Source organism: Pleurodeles waltl, chromosome 12, assembly GCF_031143425.1.
Source record: "Pleurodeles waltl isolate 20211129_DDA chromosome 12, aPleWal1.hap1.20221129, whole genome shotgun sequence".
Lineage (NCBI taxonomy): Eukaryota > Metazoa > Chordata > Amphibia > Caudata > Salamandridae > Pleurodeles > Pleurodeles waltl.
The window spans coordinates 510,963,703-510,985,121 of record NC_090451.1 but is presented as its reverse complement, the minus strand read 5'-3'; the positions used below and the strand labels follow the sequence as shown (position 1 = coordinate 510,985,121).

The following is a 21,419-nucleotide window of genomic DNA, read 5'->3' as shown; positions in this document are numbered from 1 at the left end:
TTATACAATACAACTTAAAGTTCAATATATTATATTCCTTACACATATTTTCCCTTACTATGTAATCATGTATCTATACATTTATTACATTAGTCCTACCGTACAAGAGGGAAAATATAACTAAAAAATAATAATTAAAAAAAAAAAAACTCTCTCGAAAGCTTTGCTCCGTCTCACTCTGACCCTATACCTCTATCAATCTATCCTCTATCTCTATTCTCTGACTCATCCCAAACCCATTCTACCTCTGTGATCTCCAAAATAACCTTCCTAAACTCTTCCCTCTTCTACCCCTTCTGGCTAACCCCAAACCTCAGTCTACCACTATGATCTCTCAAACAACCCTGCTAAATTCTCCCTCCTCCATCTCTTTTACTCATCCCAAGCCTCATTTTGCTACTATGATCTCCCAAATAACACTTCAATTCTTCCCTCCTCTATCCCTCCATTATTCTATTCAAACCAACTCACGTCCTTCACTCAAATTAACTCATAAGTCCCTATAATACTAATACTGTACTCATATTTCCATATACTAATCCAGCACTAATCCTCTTGGGTTCTGGAGTAGCGTGCTACTCGCCGAAAAGCGCTTTCATGCCTTGTTAGGGGTAGTAAGAGCTATATAAATACAATTACAACATAACTTATTACTTCTATATATCATGGCTTTAGGGTCCCTTTTCCTCACATGTGGGAAGTGATGTCTTATAACATATGCAGTGACATGAACCAATGCAGAACAAAGATAACAGGGTAGTGTGCAGGACATGTATTTTTGTTGCCTATCAGAGTGTGGACTGCCCATATAAAGCGTGCCCTATTCACATAATGAGGTGCAAACTATGTAGTTGGGCACAACAATTCTTAAGGTATCATGAATGTAGTGATTGCAAACCTTGCACTGTGTATAATGGGAAAAATACATTTGCACATACTCTACAAAGTAAGATATAGTTTGTGTAGTTCCCTATATTGGCTCAAGAGATAAACTATTATTGTGGTTGACTGACGTTCACAGTCACATTCCCACTCTGTGGTACACAACAAGTTCACTAATTAAGTTTAGTAATATGGTAAAGTTACCACATGGACTTTGTACAGATTTATATAGTATTGTATATTCACTGTAGTTGAGTGCCTATGTAATTCACTGCAGGACAAACGCATCCTTTCATGGAGAATGTATATGCATAACAAATGTATCTCCAATTAAACTATTTCATGGTCTACATAAGGTTAAAATGTCATAAAGCACATACATATCAACAGGCACAGCAATCTCCAGTCCCAGTAGGTCCACCAGTTAGGCCTCCCTGGAAACAACATCCAACCAGTCATTTGGTGAAATATAAAGAGTGAACAATAGGTATCAGGGAAACCTTTGCATTTCCAAAACGGGCACAAGATAAGGTGTTGAGAAGCAGTGGTTATTTGCACATCCCTGAATTCCGGGGTCCCAGTAGTAGCATGTTAATTACAGGGCATTTCTCAAATATACGTCTTTTTCACACACTGTCTTATATTTGGAAGGGAAAAATGTAGCGAAAGACAAGGGGCAATAACACTCACTCCCCCTACCTCCTCTCAGCAAAGTTAGGCACTCTTCCTTTACCAGACATACTTTCCAACACTAGAATCGTAACTGACTATAAAATCCCCCACACACCCCTGCACGACTATACACCAATAAAACCCCAAACAGACAAACACATTTAAGTTAATACATAAGACTTTATAATACACAAATTGCACACTAATACAGACAATACTTTCCACTAACAAAACACTTCTCACAAACCACACAATCTCAAGCACAATCATAAGCAACTCTCTAAACATCAAAAACAAACACCATACATCAAGCACAAGAAAGTTAAAGTAATTTCAAACACTTCCTGCTGTGCAGCCACATCCTTTGAGTAATTTCCTGGGTGTTTCCAGCAGATTTGCATAGCTTTGCATCACTTTTTCCAATGCAAGGCCACGCAAGACATGTTTGCGTCATGCAGCATCGTTTTAAGCAACGCACCAACACGCACGTTTCATCACATTGCATTTGAAAATATCACTGCAATGCCACATAACTCTGCAAGTTACACCCCAAGGGTCAGATTTACTAATCTTTTATGCAGCACAGAGCAGCAAAGCAACTTCCTGCGCTGCGTTGTGTGAAAGGGAGAGAGCAGAAATGTGCCATATTTATTAGGACACATTGCACTTCTAGCCTCATATATCACTGGTGCACTTCAGAAAGTCCAACGCAGGCACCCATGCACCATGGTGACGGGTGCTTACGTTATGAGCAGGATTGGTTTTGGACAGGAAGGAATGCTTTCCTACCCTAACAAAATCCCTCAGGCATTTCCTCTATGTGTGCTGCAGAATGCAGCTCACATAGAAAGTGGAAATAACAGGGAGAAAAAAGATTTTTCTCCTCGTTACGGTGTGAAATCCATGGGTGGATGCATGGATTCGCCCATGTTCCACCTCCCAGAACTAGAAGTAATGTAATGCAGCGCGAGCAGATGCACTGCTTTACACTTCTTTACAAACCCACCAAAGGTAGTGCAAATCGCTTCTTGCATGGCTTTGTAAATATCCACTAACATTTTGAGTTGTGTCTGGTCCCAGATATAAGGCACTTGACGTTGGATGCCTTGCTGGCCATTAGGTAACTGTTGTTGTACATTCCCTTTTGATGTGCGTCAGAACATTGTGCACAATATATACATAGATGTATTCTGCATATGAGATTTCTGTGCATTGTATTATGTTATTAATACATTAGTGTAGTATATAGTAGCAAAGAAGATATGTGAGAGCTATTATTTGAACATTTGTATGCGCTTTCTTAGCATAAGTGCTGGGTTAAGTTGGATATGTGTGTTTATATATGCACATTTCAGTTTAGATGAAGTATCATGGTAGGTATGTATCATTTGTGTGATCTACATTATGAGCCTAATTTATATTTCTGCGGACAGGCTACTCGGTCACAAACTTTAGATATCCTGTCCTCCATATTACAGGTGCATTATATTCTATGGCACTTGTAATGTGGCAGACGGGATATCCGTTATGTTTAGGATGGAGAATCCGGTCTGCAAAAATATAAATCAGGTCCTGTCAGGTACGTTGTGTGTTCAAATTCTTAATGTGAGGGATGTAGATGCACCAATATGGTTACTACTGCGCTAACACCCTCAGATACTTTGTGATGCTGTCCATTTCATTCAGGCCTATCCACTTCTGTAGACACCAGTGCAGTGTGACACAATACACCAGCATCTGCTCCCAGCGAGCATGGTGGAACACTCCGTCCACCAACTTTTGCTCCTCTGGTTGGATGTAGTGTTGCACGTGCCAGACTTGATGGTACATCTGGGGCTGGAGGTAATAGGATCTGTTACAATTTATGGTTTGTCTTTGTTAAATGTGAAGACTGATGAAGTACATATAGGCTCAAACGTTTATTTTGTGCCTGTCATGTAGTGACATAATCTAACGTACGCCATTATACTGGATTAATTCCATGGATTCACACATATTCGTAAGCAATTTGTTTTTGAATATTTTTAAAGTGCATTTCTTTTACATCAGATGTAAATTTCAAAATCGTGATAACAATAAGCCAATCCATTTCAGAAAGTTGTGTAGCTACACTACATTGTGTGTCATACCAGTACACCTGGCCCACAGAGATATTTCTGTATTGTGTATGGTCGAATGTATACAACGTTATCACAAATGTCATTCATGTTGAATGACTTGAGATACCGATCTCCATTATGTGTGCCTTAAACTGCACATTCTTCACGTACTCAAGTCTCCAATGAACTGTGTGATGCAACAAAACATACAAACAACTCCGAGACATTTACTGATGTGAGGTAATTTACATATGTATCACAGCCATAGCTATCTGTATGATAAACCTAATGAAGGTGCTGAAGATACGCTAACAATTCCCAATACCTCCACAGTGCAAGCACCTAACAATTTTCACATTGACGTTGCCAGACTGTACATCACGTGATCTACCTAGTGTGTGCACATCATATCAGTATGCAATACGTTCATGTTGACACTTGTTGTGGGATGTGTTTTTTTCCCCCCAGTACATTTTGTGCAGGTGAAGTACAAATGGGTTCTATAGCGCTATGATATATAGTTCAGTGCAGGTATCATGACCTAGAAGAATGATATACGGAGTGGGAAACTTGCATTTGTAGCAACTCTCGTTTAGTAGATTGGCAGATACGGACACACAGAATGCCTTCTATTTAATAGTCAAATGAATTCAATTATGGGATGTGACCATGAATGTGGACAAAGATGTGTGGGTTCATGGGTAAACCCACTATCCTACAATGAAATGCCTTCACAATGCAAGGTAAACCACAGAAGCATCATGCATAGGTGCACATATATTTTTAATAACTACACAATGCATATACACACAATCTGCCTTAGCATGGTGTATTAAATTGCATTTAATAGCTTTAGAATTCATTAACTTACTTAAGGAACTAAAACGGTTATCTTGCATTATTACGAGTCCATTCATACAACATACTTAATGTTCTTGGACATAACGCCATGGCCACTTTTTGGTCAGGGTTTATAGAGGGTGGGGTGGTCAGTCGATGGAGAAAACTAGTTTTAAGAGACCTAGAAGGGATATATCTCAGCACCTCGGACGACAAACATAAGGATGGATCGATGAACACTTTTCAGAGCTGTTGCAGCAAACTGTAGGCATATAAGTGATGCAACCAAAAGCCAACGGTAGCTTCTGGCATTGAAGTGATGGGCCCTTTTTTTTAAACAAACTACCAGATAGGATTTTTGGGCTTCCTGAAATCTCTTTATGAACCCAGAGTAAGCATGCATAAAGAGAATTACTGTAAAGAATAATGGCACAAGTGTTTTGGCTTAACAGCGGTACAATGGGCCACGGGTAAGCCAGTTAGTAGCAATGAAAATATCTGTACCAAAACGGGCAACTCCAAATGAAACAGAACTCCAGGATTTTGTGTTTGTATTTGTGACAACATTTTGAAGGGGACAAGGGCAAAAGGTTGTTGAGGGTGTGAATTCTACAGAGCAGAATGGTCGTGTAGGTTAAACAGCACAGTTCTCCTTTAGCCCAACTAAGTTGCAAGGAACTTGTGAACACCCAATTGTTTTCTTTAAGAACGAAAAGCAGACAGTGGAAGACTCCACGCTCAGCTCTAAGAGAAGTACCTTAGTGTCCATGCTAGACTGGCACAAGATAGAACAAGCATTTGCAATGCAACGGGTCTCGCGTTTGCTCATGTTAGAGCTGATAGCGTTGTAAACTCCTAACCCAACTTTTCACCTATCGGCAAAAGTGCATTTATGTACGTAACCCGAAAAAGTGTAATTAACTATGTAAAGCGCTCGACTTTTGCCAAGCGAAATCGCGCAATTAAATTAGAGAAAAAGTAGTCCACGATCCGACAGAAAACAGCGAGCCTCGCATGTTTTCTGTACTTGGTCGATGCGCTCGAGGAGGGCTAACCACTGGAAAAGGCATGACGTATGCATGCCTTCGACTAATGAAAGCAAGCAGATTTTAATAGGCAAGCCCACGAACCAATAAAAAACACTGACGTAATGTCGACAGGGCTCCGAGCCCTTTTCTAAACCCTAAAGCGTCTTTCTGCGATACACATGCGCAAGCGCATGCCACGCAGGCTCGACCCTAAAAATAAAAAGGGACGAGAAAACATAAAAATAGCAGGACAGAAAGACACAACGAATCAGAAAGTATTTTTTGTAGAATTATCTTCATTAGCAAGGAGTTATTCTGGAACCTCATTATTGCCTGGAGGGCTGCTTTAGATCTGTTAGTTGCTTCTGTTAAGTTTACTTGCTTCTTATTTGAATTGAGTCAAAAGGAAGCATAGCAGGGAAAACGTCTGGTAATCTAGTTAGTTTTTTTCCCCCTGCTTTGTACAAGTAAACATCTCTGTAATTGAAGACTCAACAAGAGGTAAAAAAGTGCTATAGCAATGGTTCAGTGCAATACAGTTAGCAGACGTTCAAATCATAGAACCGTGTTTTACTCCTCGATAACACCCGTCACCCCCCTCCTGCCTTCTGATGGCTGAGATACAGTGTAACGAGTGGTAAAAATTACATGTCCACGATTTTTCCCAAAATTACCAGGCAGGGAACTAAATACAAGGGAAATGCAGGCTGCTAATGGTATTACCAGCTAAGGAATGCAATTTGTTTTTGTGATGCGAGTGAACAATTGGCCTCAGGCACTGCATACACATGAACTTTACAAACAGGCATCTGGAATTCGAAAGGGAAAGATACATACATCCTAACTAATAATAACAGACAGGACACTGCATCTCTCATTCTTTAATGTGCTGGAAGACAAAGGGATGGGCCAGTCTAGGCATCATCCTTAGGGAAAGTCCAACCTGTAGGTCATGCTGTTTTAACAGTCGGGGATGACTGAGGCACTGCATAGCCAAAGAAGAAGTATAATTCTACCTTGTAAAACGGTGTCAACTAATCTCCCTCACTCTTTTAGGTTAGTAAAGCACACAACAATATTCTGTGGAATCCTGTGTTAAATCATAATGACGCATTCTGAGTGGAACCCCGCACCCTGTTGCTTTGTTTTTTTACACTCAACTCATTATACAAGACTTTGTTATTTAACTAATGCAGTGAGGTATTCAGCTAATGCTGCTATATCTCTGGTTGGGTTCTGTGTACAGTGTATTAATGTGATGTATCCTAAAATACCGGTTGCATATAATAATCGTTTATAATTCCTTGGAGTAAAATAAAAAATAAAAAAACACTTCAATTTAAAGAAAAAAAACGTTTAACTTTATTTCAGTATTAAATAAACCAAACGAAAATCCCAAACTCACAGGGATTACTTTTACAAATATAGGATAAAACGTGATACCTCGGGCCACAAATGAACAAAATGTCCTAATGTACATGAGAATAACAAATACAACCAAATTATTGCCGGAAATTCCGAGCTACTCCACCCAGCAGTTCAGGGACAGGATTACAACTATGGAACAAAACATCTGCCTCCAAAGTGGAGATCTCCTTTTTAGGATTCGACCTTCCATGCTATATAGTCTTATTTCGGACCGTCCTAAGCTCGGCCTGGGAGTCACACGATTGCCTCAATTTCCGGTGGCACGTTAAACACTAATTGAACTATGACTGGGTGTTGCCGGGAAATTAGGTGAGGCTTTCTGAAGTAAGCTAAGCAGTCTCTACTACTGACGAGTGCTCCTCCCTTCACCGGGTCGGCTGTGGCTCAGTTAATGGTGAGGACGTCACTCTGGATTTCATGGCTCAGCTGTGTCTGGAGGTCACTCAGCTTCTTCTTAAGGCCTGACAGGCCAGAGAGAACAATGGTTTCGGGCCGCAGCGATCCGCAGGACTCCACATTATAGTAAAATCTGGGGACAGAAATATAGAGAATCAGCATCTGAAAACGAAATATCTAAGCCTGCCTCTTCTCGAAAACTGGGAGCACTTGCTCAAGTGGCTTCTACAATGACCTCCCTGTAAATTCCATTTAATAAGAACACTGGATATCTCTTGATCTATGGTGGGAGCTTAACTAAGTTAGAGGAACACTCAAGATCACTGGATCGGAATGCACAAAAACCCTCAGCAAACACCAGAAAATGTTATCTAAGCAACAAACCTTTTCAACACTGACACAATCTAAATGAAGAACACACATTCCTACTATACTAAGTACAGTGTTCTCCAAGTTCTTAATAATAACAATGGTAGCACACAAATTCAATGACGCATTTCTAGGAAATCTGCCTAACACAGATGCAGCAAAGGCTCCAGCCACATCACGTACCAGATATTTACAAAATCATCTAACGCAGTGGTTCCCAACCTTTTGATTTCTGTGGACCCCAAATGTAACATTAATGGAACCCAGCGACCCCCACTGAATCATCAGGGAATCCGGGGACCCCCGCCTGAGTCATTACTAGAAGCCAGGGACCTAATTTGTCAATATTTGTTAATACTTTTTGATTTTCTAGGCCCTCGCAGATCCCCTGAGATGTCTTCGCGGACCCCCAGGGGTCCCCGGACCACAGGTTGGTAACCACTGATCTAACGTGTAATGCCCCAATCCTTCAGGTAAAACATTGTACAAAGAAGCCACAAAAATGGACTATTACATGCCTAAACGTTTCTAAGTGTAGGACCACTACAAGTCCGGGCTATATATATATATCAACTTTCTTTTCTTTTTTTTTTTATAACAAACACCATAGTGCAACCATTAGATTTTGGAGGCCATTCAGTTATGAAAAGTCTCTACCAGGGAAAAATACACTTCAAAATCATTTTACACACATCCTATAGTGGTCAGAATTGCAGCCACAGCCAATGAAGAACGCAACAGAAGTTGTAATGCTCCAATTAATTCTGTTAAAAGCAGCTCGGTGGCAACTTCAAAAGCAAATTCAGTTATTGTACAGATCTTTTGAAAGTATGTTTTCATCAGTACAACAGACCAGAATAACACGCTCCAGCTCTTTACCTCTCTGGCTTCCCGTTGGGATCATATGGGGCTTCAGCTTCATCCTCATCTATTTCAGAGTACTCACTCTTTGGCCTGGAAGAAAATAATGGAGTAATATTTCAGAGATCACAGATCATTTCACAAATCGATGACATCATTCTCATACTGTGCTGCCTCCACTGGCTTATCTTCCATGCAGGAATACAGCACACACTACCGCCTAGTTTCTATGGCCACAGACAACAATGTCTCATACCTGATGAATCCACTCTCCATTGAGAAATATCAGAAGCCACAACACCCAATTTCTTTAACTTTCCAATTTCAGAATCTCGCCTGTACCGAAACAATTGTTTTAGAGCCATCTTCTGGCACAAAATGTACACTATCTTAATTTTTCATGTGAAGAGCCTCAATATCAGAAAATCCTGGTCAGCTATATAATAATATTAAATGAAATAAAAGACAAGTCTGGAAATTATACTTAGTTTGATAAAACATAAAACACTGGAAAACTGAACTACAAGGATCAATGAATAATGAATCAGAAACCAGCTGACTTAAACTAAATGCCTTTTCGGTATCTGCTTCAGGCAAGCATCACTTATCCAACATAAGATCCTCCAAGTGATTTTTAAACCCCAGTGAAAGGAAAGGAAAGGATCTCTGAAAACTAGTACTTTAAGAAAAGAGATACTCTTTTCAGATTTTGGTAGATGGATGATGAGCCACTGTACTTGAGGCACATAAAAGGTAAATTATGCAGCTACCATTTTATCTTCCTGGCCTCACAGGAGAAGTTTGGTTGCTGAATTAGAGAAGCTCCCCTTTTCCTTTATAAATTCTTGGAACTCTTTCATGCATTACACAAAAGTGAAATGGATAAGATTCATTTACCTGTAGACAGAGTCTACATATTTTTCTCTCCATGCCAAACTGTCTTGCAGATCCTTTTTTTTCTGAGTTGCATTGCAACAGTGACCATTTGATCAATGCTCCACTTTGTGACTCAAAAAAAAAGAAATAAAAAAAAAATAATCACATTTTTAATAAATCTGACAGCATAGAAGGGAACCAGGACGAAGGTCTGTGGATCTCTGTTCATATAAAACTTTCATGTCCCAAAAGACTCAGGGAGAGGATTGCGAGTGAAAAGCACATCACTTAGGGTCAGATGTTTTAACCCCTTTTCTGCTAGGCCTTTTCCCCCTTAGGTGACAGGCCTTTTTTTTGGCTATTTGGAGCAGTTCATGCTTATGCCCTCATAACTTTGTCCACATAAGCTACCCACACCAAATTTGTGTCCTTTTTTCCAACGTCCTCAGGATTCTAGAGGTACCCAGAGTTTGTGGGTTCGCCTAGAGGAGACCAAGAAATTAGCCAAAATACAGCAAAAACTCTTTTTTTTTTTTTTTTTTAAAGGGAGGGAAAAAAATAGCTGCAGAAGGTTTGTGTTTTTTTTTCCTCTGAAAATGAAACCAACAAAGGGTTTGCAGTGCTAAAAATCACCATCTTCCCAGCTTTCAGGAACAGGCAGACCTGAATCAGAAAATCACATTTTTCAACACACTTTTGGAATTTTACTGGGGCATACCATTTTCACTATTTTTTGTGCTTTTAGCCTCCTTCCAGTTAGTGACAGAAATGCATATGAAACCAATGCTGGATCCCAGGCAGCTAAACACTTCTGAAAAGTAGACAAAATTCTGAATTCAGCAACGGATCATTCTGTAGATCCTACAAGGTTTTCCTACAGAAAATAACAGCTAAAATACAAAAAATATTGAAATTGAGGTTTAAAAAAAAAAAAAAAAACACAGCCAGCCATTTCTCTCCACGTTTTACTCTAACTTTTTCCTGCCATATCAGATTTTCAAAAGCAATATAATGTTACGTCTGCCGGGTCTTTTGGCTGGAGGGATATATGTAGGGCTTGTAGTTTCATCAAGATCCCTAGGTACCCAGAGCCAATAAAGGAGCTGCCCCTTGCAATGGGTTTTCATTGTATACCAGGTATACAGTAAGTCATTTGGTGAAATATAAAGAGTGAACAATAGGTATCAGGGAAACCTTTGCATTTCCAAAACGGGCACAAGATAAGGTGTTGAGAAGCAGTGGTTATTTGCACATCCCTGAATTCCGGGGTCCCAGTAGTCGCATGTTAATTACAGGGCATTTCTCAAATATACGTCTTTTTCACACACTGTCTTATATTTGGAAGGGAAAAATGTAGCGAAAGACAAGGGGCAATAACACTCACTCTTCTATTGTGTTCCCTCCCCCCCCCCCCCCCCCCCAAGTCTCCCGATACAAATGGTACCTCACTTGCATGGGTAGGCCTAATGTCTGTGAAAGGAAACACAACATGGACACATCACATTTTTACATTGAAATTTGACGTGTTTTTGGGAAAGTGCCTAGCTGTGGATTTTGCCCTCAAGGTTAGCCGGCACCTAGGGAAACCTATCAAACCTGTGTATTTTTGAAAACTAGACACCTAGGGGAATTCAGAAGGGGGTGACTTGTGGGGCTCTCCCCAGGTTCTGTTACCCAGAATCCTTTGCAAACCTCAAAATTTGGCAAAAAAACAAAACATTTTCCTCATATTTTGGTGACAGAAAGTTCTGTAATCTGAGAGGAGCCACAAATGTCCTTCCACCCAACGTTTCCCCAAGTCTCCCGATAGTAATGGTACCTCACTTGTGTCGGCAGGCCTAGTGCCCGTGACAGGAAATGCCCCAAAACACAACGTGGACACATCGCATTTTCCCAAAGAAAACAGAACTGTTTTTTGCAAAGTGCCTAGCTGTGGATTTTGGCCTCTAGCTCAGCCGGCACCTAGGGAAACCTACCAAAACTGTGCATTTTTTTTAAAACTAGACACCTAGGGGAATCCATGATGGGGTGACTTGTGGGGCTCTCACCAGGTTCTTTTACCCAGAATCCTTTGGAAACCTCAAAATGTGGCCAAAAAACACTTTTTCCTCACATTTCAGTGATAGAAAATTCTGGAATCTAGGAGGAGCCACACATTCCCTTCCACCCAGCATACCCAAAGTCTCCCGATAAAAACTGTACCTCACTTGTGTCAGTAGGCCTAGTGCCCGCGAAAGGAAATGCCCCAGAACACTTTGAGAACACATCAAAATTAATAAATACAAAACTAGATGTTTTCACGGAGGCTACGTTTTATGTCCTGTGCTCAGCAGCCATATAGAGAAACATACTAAACCCAAACATTTCTGAAAACTAGACACCCGAGGGAGTCCAGGGAGGTATGACTTGCGTTGATCCCCAGTGTTTTCTCACCCAGAATCCTCAGCATACCTCAAATTTAGCTAAAAAAAAAATAAAAAAAATAAAATAAAAAAAATCACATTTTTCCCACAAATGTGTGGGATCACCTCACTGGGACAAATTTCATACCAACCAACGTTCCCCTCAGTCTCCCAGTAAAAATTATACCTCACTTGTTAGGTGGGCCAAGTGACAGGGAAGAGTCAAACACATGTCGAAATTGAGGGGAAACCAAACGGGTCCAAAAGGGCAGTTTGAAAAAAAAAAAAAAAAGAAAAAAAAAAAAAAAGCATTATTAGGCTGACAAGTGGGGCAGAATTTTTATCGGTATAGATGCGACAATGCTGGGTGGTAGGAATTTTGTGGATTCCTGCATATTCCGGAAGGTTCCATCACAAAAATGGAGGAAAAATGTGTGTTTTCCAGCAAAGTTGGAGGTTTGCAGGGCATTGTGGGTAAGAAAATAGTGCGGGTGCATGTGAAGCACACCACCCTGGACCCACCCCGATGTTTAGTTTTCAGATGCGTCTAGGTCTTTTGGATTTTTCTAAATGGCAACATCCCGGAGTCCAAAAAGCGTGCAGCCCCCACCATTTCAAGTGGGACAACTTTGAGAGCTAGATAAGCTCTCATGGCCCAAATGTAAAACCAAAACCCAAAATAATCAAATGTCCTCTTGCCTGCCTTTGGGATAACATGTTTTAGTGTGCAGGGGAGAGCTGAAAGACTGCTACCCCGTTCAGTTGGGGTGGGGGCATAACCGTGCCCATACTGGTTGGTAGACACCACCCCACTATTTTTTATTGTTTTTAATTCCCTGGCATCCAGTAGGCTGCCGCCGCCCGCCCCCCCCCCCCCTTCCCCCCCCTCCCCCCCCTTTAGGGGAGTGGATCTGGGGTATTTGTCCCATTTCCATTTGCCCACTGGTGGAGAGGTGGGCAGAACAACTTTGGCCCCATTTATTTGGGTCGGGTATGGCCAAAAATAATTCCCCCTGGGGAGCAGCCCTTGCCCAAGGGGCCGTTCCATTTATGTGTAAATTAAAAAAAAAAAAAAAAAAAAAACTCATTCCCTGGTGTCTAGTGGGCATTTCTGCTGCCCGATCGCAATGTAATTGGGCAGCAGAAATGCAGAGAGCGACATCAAAGGAAAGGAAAGGCCTTTCCTTTCCTTTTATGCCTCTCACGGCCCCTCCACGTGATTGGAGGAAAAGTGATTTAGCATTAGGACGCAATACCCTTTCCATCCCTGCCCGTGGAAGGTGATTGCGAGGCCCTCAGGGGAGCGCTAGCGCCTCCCTCAGAGGTAGGTACTTGGACGAGGTGGTTACATCCCTGCCGCCTGAGCGCCATGGCAGCGGATGTACCCACCTCATCCAAGGCACCCGAGGGGTTAAAGGAGACTGTGCCTGTTGGTCTGATCGCTGCACACTAACCCTCGGTTACATATGAGGTTGCTGGGGTTGTTGAATTGGAATAGGGCCATTGAAATGGCAAGGGCCAAAGTTATAGATATCTTAGGGCATCGGTTACATTTACTTGAAATAACTCTAACCATAACAGTTGAATTTATATGGTTGTGTGTGTGTAAAGTCTGAAAATAACTTTAACATTCCTTTTACCTTTTTTTAAAGTTAATTACGAAGGTTTTTTTTTTTTTATTCTATTTTCTAACTAAAAATCTCTGTAAACTTTGTTTTTTCGGTGAACTTCTAGGTTTTATTCATTTAACTTTAGGTAAAATGGCCATCACAACGCACAGTGCAGTGACGTCATCAGTGATATCACTGACCATGTCATGAGTGATGTATTATGTGAAGTTGTAAGCAAGTGTTTCATAAAGCACAAATTCTGCCAGAAGTCATTAGAATATTACAATACTTTACACGAGCACCAGATTACGTAAGGTTAGATTAATTTTATTTTAAGCATGGAAGATTAGGTGATTTGCCCAGAGCAAACATCAGGACTCAAACCTGATTCCCCAGATATAACGTCAGCAGCGCTGGCCATCAGGCCAATGCATACTTTTCAATTTTAAGTGTGAAAGTCCTACACAAGTTGTATAAGACATTCTTTGTTGAAATGGCTTTGTGAAGTAAAAAAAAAAAAAAATAGCAAATAAATATTGGAATGTTGACTGGGAGTCTTACATGGGAATACTCAAGGGGGATTCAATTGGGGCATCAAGGATAAATCAGAGATTTCACCAGTTTTCGTTTTATTCAATATGAACTGAATCCTCTTTATTGTTAATCAGGCCGGCAGCTAGCTTCCAGCTTTTGTGCACAGGCTCCACCTCCATAGCATCTAGAGAGGTTAACCTTACAAGGCATTTGAAAAAAGTGCCTTAATGGATTTCTCACTTTGACCCGTCATGGATATACGGGGTGCCCTTATTGCCCGTACATTAAACCTGTAAACTTGCCTAATAATCAGCATAGGTCTTTAAGACATATATACTGAATTTATAACAAAGCCTTTTCCCTTTTTGAAGGCCCTCCAGCCTCCGATTGAAGTTGAAAAAAAACGTGCTATAGTTTTTGGTTGCTAATTCCTTGTTAATGTCTTCTAAAGCAGTGTTCTGCATTGTCAGGCTTTTACTTACCACTACCAATGCCTCCAACAACCCTTGCATAGTTCCTTGTATTAACAATAGACGCTTAGTTATATCCAACGAGTCTGAATGTAAAATAGAATTGTTTTGATCAGATGTCTCATCAGATTGCTTGTCTATCCACTGTGTTCTCCTGGAAACATGTGACGTGACAGGAGCTAACTGGTAAGTCACTGCATTCTCTAAAAACAAAATCGTCATGCGGAGAGTGAAGATTGAACTAAATTATACAAAAGAGAAAGGTTAGGTAAGAATGACAGACAAGACCCTTTTGATAAGACCACAAGAGGAGCATCCAAACATTCCTCCTTTCTACAGGGGGTAAAATCTGAACAGTTCAAATGAATATACAAAAGGAACATGGAGCATGCTTAAGGCAAATAAATACCGCTTCCTGCTCAATCTCTTTAAAATATGTGTTCAAAGTTCTTAAATGATGAAGACAGGAGTGAAACGCTCTATGCAGGCAGGCTCTGAAATGAAGAAATATATGTGCTTTCAACAACACTGCCTTTCACTGCACGGCCTCCTTTCTTGTAAGTAGAACTTGAGAGGGCCTTTTGGGCTCTGGCGAGGAGAGAGGCAGCAATATGGCTAGAATGCTCATGCTGCTTCGAAAGAGGTGCAAAATCATAAAGCCTTTCCTGTCCCTGTCCAGTTGGAGAGGTGCAAAGAATCAACTTTATTCAAAAACCGCAACCTAAGTGAAATCCTTACTGCAACTCATTCCACAAGAGCACCCCTTTTCCTGAAAGAAGCAATCCACCTCTAATGAAGTCTTAATGCACTATGTGCAAATGATGCCGGTTTGTACACAGATTCTAGAACAGACCACCCGTTTCTTACCACTAATAACTTTATGTAGGACACATTATTCATGAAGTTCTACGTGTGCTTCAGAATGAAGGCTTTCGTAGTGGAATCACTGGGAGGCAGTTTGAAAGGTTTCAATCTTAACCATGTGCAGAGCTTAAGTAATCTCTCTGAGGAACTGGGCTGATCAACAATTCTTTTTTTTCTTATGTCTTTTCACTCTTCACATAGCACCACAAACGTAAAGACCAATTTATCAATACTTTGTAAACCTGCACTTACCACTCCTCAGGCTTTGGATAGACAGTGTGTCGAAGAGCATTGTCAGGATCATATTCGAAAGCAACCCCTGCTGTTGGATTCCACTTGGCATGCTCTTTCCCAAACCCCTTCTTGGCATAGGCTCGGAGTCTAAGTTCCTGTCCCTTGCGGAGTTTTACAAGCAGAATATCTGTTAGGTGGAAAGAATCAACAATGACAAATGGGAACGCTTCTGGAATGGTCTCACTGACTCAAACTATGCAATAATGTGACGTGTTATGCTGTGAAAAGTTTTTACTTTGCTTGGCACACCGATTCCATTGTACAGGATCCCAACACAGCACAAAGATAAGCAAGTAAACTGCACATACTGATTAAAAACTAACATACATTCATTTTTGTAGCACTCAACATTTCTCTTACCTTCCCGCTCCAGGTATTCATTAGGGTCACTATCTTTATTCCGCGATGTGACCTGTGTGAAATTAGTTACATTTATCAGGCGGGATACAAGAGCGGATCCTCCATCAATTAAAGCAAACTACAGCATAGCACACTATGTCAATAGAGAAGGGGGTCAGTTCTGCATTATAGCCCCAGGACCACTTGTGAAAGAAGGGCACTGAAAACAAAATTGGTGAGGACAACCATAGAGGACACCTAGGTGGTACAAGAGGTTGCACTGACCGGTATAACCCTGGGATTGTTGGAAATTAGGTCTCGAGAGGTTACATGCCGGGTCTGGTCATCAGTACACCGCACGTCCAGTGTAAACTCCACAGAACACTCTGGGCAAAACTCATCACATATGCAATCCTGGGAGAAAAATGAGAACATGGATCAGATGAAATCGTGAATTGCATGAATAATTTTGACAGATCAACAGCTAAAGCCAATCCTAAGCCAACTCTGACATCTTAAGTGACTATTTCTAGTCTAGAGAAAATCTGACACCCTAGTGCTGTAATGTACCAAGAATTGTACACAGGATTACGCTAATATGAATATATAGGGAATAATATCACGAATAACTCAAACTCAAGTCTCTAACTACCCATATCGAACATTTTCTAGTAGGGAAGTAAAAAAAAAAAAAAAAAGTGCTTCTTGTTTGGCATACTAAAACGAATAGAGGCATATTGTCATGTGGATTGCACAAATTCTTCTTTCCATCCAGTGATTGCTGTGAGTCTCAGGGATTAAGTTGCATTGATAGATCATACAGTGACCTCAAGATTTAATAAAAGATAACTAAAGGAGTGAACACTGCAACTACACCTGTTCCTGCAAAATGATGGTGACTTGCGCATGACTTCTAAATATGCTTCGTGCTAATAAAAGGAAAAAAATAAACCATGTTTAAGTGTGACTGAATGGTAAATGGTGGCTTAGAGTAAACAGCAAAGAGATGCCACTCTGAGCTCACACATATAATTATATAAAGGAGTAAGCAATTGCAACGTCCTTATTGAATTTTTCAAGCTCAATTTGTGAAAAGACAATTACTCCCAACTTAAAACTGGGGCTAGTGGAATCTTTCTATCTGGGTACACGTACATTTTATATAGAAAGGAGTAAGCAACTGTGACTCCCTCGTTAAATATGCTAACTCACTTCACAACATACAACTGGGACTACTAGAATCTTTCTATATAATGTGGGTACACACACACACACAAACACCCAAACACGTTATACAGAAAAGAGAATGCAAGTGTGACTTCCTACGTTGCAATCTCACGTGACAAAAAGAGTTATTCACAACATAGAATTGAGGCCACTGGAATTTTGCAGCAATGCATGACAATTATGCCATAGAGTTGGCTAAATGTTTGTGCAAAGAAAAATTAAAGCATGTAGTGTATTATGTGGTTAAAAATATGGTGTGTGGCATGGTTGCAAACGTCTAGCCGTTATAGCATTTTAACACAAAGGTACTGAAGTAGAAAAATATATATATGATATACAAGGTTAAAAACTAATGTCTGCTAGTTTGTCACCCCCCCCAAAAAAAAACCACTGAAATTGGCCAGTTATACTTTAGTAAACTAACTATAACGTGTGCCACCATTCACTGCTTATGACCTCATATATTATGTCACTCATGACATGCTAAATTACACCGCTGATGTCATTTAAAAATACATCATTGATGATATCATCAATCGAATGCTCCTCCAGTTCCTCTATAAACCCTTACATCATTTTAGAAAATAAAGTAGGCAGTAAAAATCCCACATGTCTGACACACAAATAGTGTGGCATAGGGGATAAGTCTGATTCACTTTGGTAAAAATTATATGGTGCACATTTTAACTACCAGTACACTTTCAACTACAAACAAAACTTCCTTTAAAGAAGGCAGAGACACAGTGCAACTAGTTTGTGTTAGGGACATGTGTTAAAAGTCCTGATGCCAAAATATTTGAGAAAAACTAAAGCTTATCCTTACAATACATTAGTCATGTGTTGATTTCCGCACATGTGCATAAAACTTACCATGTGGTATTATCAAGAATGTCTATATAAACTGCAGATTTATAAGGTGCAAATATTTATTGTAAGAAGTTTGGTGAAAGTTCCGAGACACATTCAATGTTGAAAAATGTATAAAGTGTGGGTGATTCACAGAAGCTTACGTTGTAGTATGATTGTAAGCATTATCCTAATGGTATATGCAATTCTGCTCATTTCAGTAATAGGTCTAAGGTATTTTTTTTCCCACAAATTATAGGAGGTTGTACATTGAACCTGGCTGTGCATGCCTTATCAGTGGTTAACATGGAGCAGTTGAATTAAAATTATGTGTTAGATGAGGTACAGCTAATTAAGGCAAATAATCACACACTGTTTTGAATGGTATACAATGTTTAATAAAATGCTGATTGGAAGAATGTCTACAGAGACATTACAGGGGCAATTCACAAAGACAACTTACGCTTGTAAGTAATTTACACATGTAATATTACTCATATTTTTCTGATCGCATTAATGTCTACAGAGGCATTACGTTTCTTAAGCAGCTGAATACAAGTTAAAAAAAAATCTCTATTAACTGTCGTTGATTTCAAAGATATTCTTTCATGTTCCGAAGGATTACACCCATTAGCGCTATGAAGGTTATAAAAAATTGTGTCTACATGCACCTCACAGAATACCATACAGTGTGAAATGCTTAGGGAAAACTATCACATTCATTGGGTGATCCCATCAACTATGTCATCCGTGATGTAATATGGGAGGTCATAAGCAATGCATTGCGGCGGCGTAAGTTATAGTTAGGCCACTGACCTAATGCTGGAGAATACCAGTGGTGTTTGAATTTATAAACATTAGCTTTTAACTCATTTCAAAATCTTACTATAGTGTAACCTTAACCTCCGGCTTTTTCAGTGATTATATATGTTTATTTTAATATTTCCTGCTCAAATACATGTGTGATAAAAAACGCCAGAATGGCTGGGTAATTGCAGCCATGCCACACCACTTGTTTTCATCCACAAAATACAATGAATAGTGAATCATTTTTTTAATGGAAGGGAAGATCATAATACCATACCCAACTACAACTTCTCTTTAACTTGTGTTTTTTTCCAATTTTATTCAGCCAACACCCTGATGGTGCAAGGCCTTCGGCCATATACAGTATGGGAATGGCCAGGCCCAACCCCTTATAGGTGTCCAGTCCACAGCAGCCGGCCCTCTAGCTCAGCTTATTGACCCGGCCACTGCCCCCCTCCTGCCTGCACTTCTTTCTCCAACTGTGTGCCCCTGCACATGCCGGCTGTCCCCTCTGTGGTCAGCTGTTTGCCCTTACCCATCTGTGAGCCTTAATTTCTGTGTGTGGACCCATGCCTCCAGCTCCCTATGGTCACGTGTGCTACCCCAGCTTGCTGCAACTGCCCTTCAACCCTCCCCCTGCACTCCGTTCTCAGTATATGTCGGTCTGCATGTCTCTGTCCCCTCCTGCCAGCTGTCTCCTGTAAGCTTCCCCTCTGTTGTCAGATTGCAGACACTGTCCCCTCAGCCTTATGTTCTCCACGTGAGTGCCCCCTTCCTCCTCCCTGTGCGGTCCATTGTGCTACTCATGTCCATGTTGACCTGTCCTGAATGGTCTCCTTACTGCCCCTGCCTGCTTACGTCTGCCCTCTGTGGGCAGCTCGCTGCCCCTGCCGGCCTGCTCTCTGTGGTCAACTTTTTGCCTCGGCCATTGAAGGAAAAAGAGAATCTCCGCGTGTTTCAACACAATCTGGCACAGCATTTTTTTCAACCCAGCTGATGCGACACTGATCTGAATGTCTTTTGACAAATAACCGCTTCTTGGTGCATTTAAGTTCGAAGTACAGATTCTGTTTTTATTAAAGTCTACAATGAACACGAAAGAGCAAGAAACCAGATATTAAAGTGGCTTTCGAGAAGGTTGATGGTGTGACTATGTATTATAGGGAATAAAATACCTTCCTCTGTAAACTGAAAGCATATTGCAATTCACCTCAGATTTTTGTGACTTTATAAAGGAACTCGTCCTTTGGTGATTTGCAATGTACTAATGATGTACGGGGGGGGGGGGTGATGGAGAGAAAGAAAGAAAGCAAAAATAAGATCTGCAGTGTCCGTTCAAAAAAATAATAATAATAATAATTCTCATTTTTTACTTACCCTTGAGTACTGCATCTTATCCACAATATCATCACTGGTGAGAGGGATTAGGCCTAGAGGTAAATGACAAATGTTAACTGATAATGGGAAGCAGAAAACCGCCAATATGATATCAACCACCCAAACAATCTCACAGAAAAAAGGAAGAAACCCTTCAGAAATGTCAGCATTCTCACAGATCCAAACACCTGCAATACTCTGAACTAAAAGATGTATGTGTCAAATTGTTACAATATGTGAGCCTTAGGGTTCGAGTTATGAGGGCTCTTCAACAAAAGAAGTCAATCTGTGCATGAGAAGATAATGTACTACCAGAGCCCATCTCATATTATGTATGAATTAGATGGTGCCACGGTAGCATTGAGACGTCTTCACTGAGTGGTTAGCATAAAGAAAGGTCAAAGTGATAGTCATAAAAGTCTGCTAAACAGCAAAAGGCATAAGGTTGTTACAGTCTTATTTGCTTGCAGAACAGGAAGAAGGAATAATACTGGCAAAAATCTCACAGAGGGATGTAGAGTCAGATAAGGGTTCACTAATGTTGCCCTCTCTTCCTTAGTATTCCAGAGTGGGGACTAGGGATTGAATGTTGAAAACTGTACTGAATGTTGAGGTTTGATGTTCGGTCTGTCTGTTCTCTTCACTTTAAAGCTAATCATCAGCTCAGTTATTGTGGAACCAAAAAATAAGGGGGCTAATCTGTATCTCACACTATTTTGGTTTGCTTTCATTTTTTTGAGAGAGTGTCTTTCCCGGCTCGCCAACAAAGAGAAAAAAAACCAACTTGGAACACACAATCAGATGAGCAGATGACAGAACCAAGCATTGCGTTGATCCTGATTTTGTCTCTTCCTAAGATGAAAGCTGACATTACACATCATTCTTGTTGGCAGAGTTGTGTCCTATGATCTGAATGCTTTTAGCAGCTATTTTTTTAACAAATCACTTGCTGAAAATCAATTGATTATATGAATACGAGCAATGGAGCATCTAGTAAAACTACTCTTAGCCTTTAACATTTCTGGAGAAGGCAAAGGTAACTTACATATAACTGTAGTAGACTACATTAGAATTAAAAGCTTTGTTAGCATACAAAAATGGTTTAATTTACTTTAAAAAAACATTTAAACGTTGATAATAGATTTAGCACAATTCATGATGAAGCTATCCTGAAACCCAAAGTTCCTTTATGCTTTAG

At 40.3% G+C, this 21,419-nt stretch overlaps 1 protein-coding gene across 1 annotated transcript in view; it reads right to left on the bottom strand.

Annotated features, from left to right (window-relative positions):
- Window positions 1-6,859: 6,859 nt before the first annotated feature.
- The window catches only part of POLR2C (RNA polymerase II subunit C), a 46,278-nt gene continuing 31,718 nt past the window's right edge, over window positions 6,860-21,419 (bottom strand). Inside the window, exons 4-9 of the mRNA XM_069217324.1 lie at window positions 20,222-20,274; window positions 16,250-16,378; window positions 15,986-16,037; window positions 15,584-15,752; window positions 8,594-8,668; window positions 6,860-7,478 (exon numbers count right to left, since the gene is read on the bottom strand). Coding sequence (XP_069073425.1) covers window positions 7,334-7,478; window positions 8,594-8,668; window positions 15,584-15,752; window positions 15,986-16,037; window positions 16,250-16,378; window positions 20,222-20,274 — 623 coding nt within the window. The 3' untranslated portion in view covers window positions 6,860-7,333. The remainder of the gene's footprint in view (window positions 7,479-8,593; window positions 8,669-15,583; window positions 15,753-15,985; window positions 16,038-16,249; window positions 16,379-20,221; window positions 20,275-21,419) is intronic.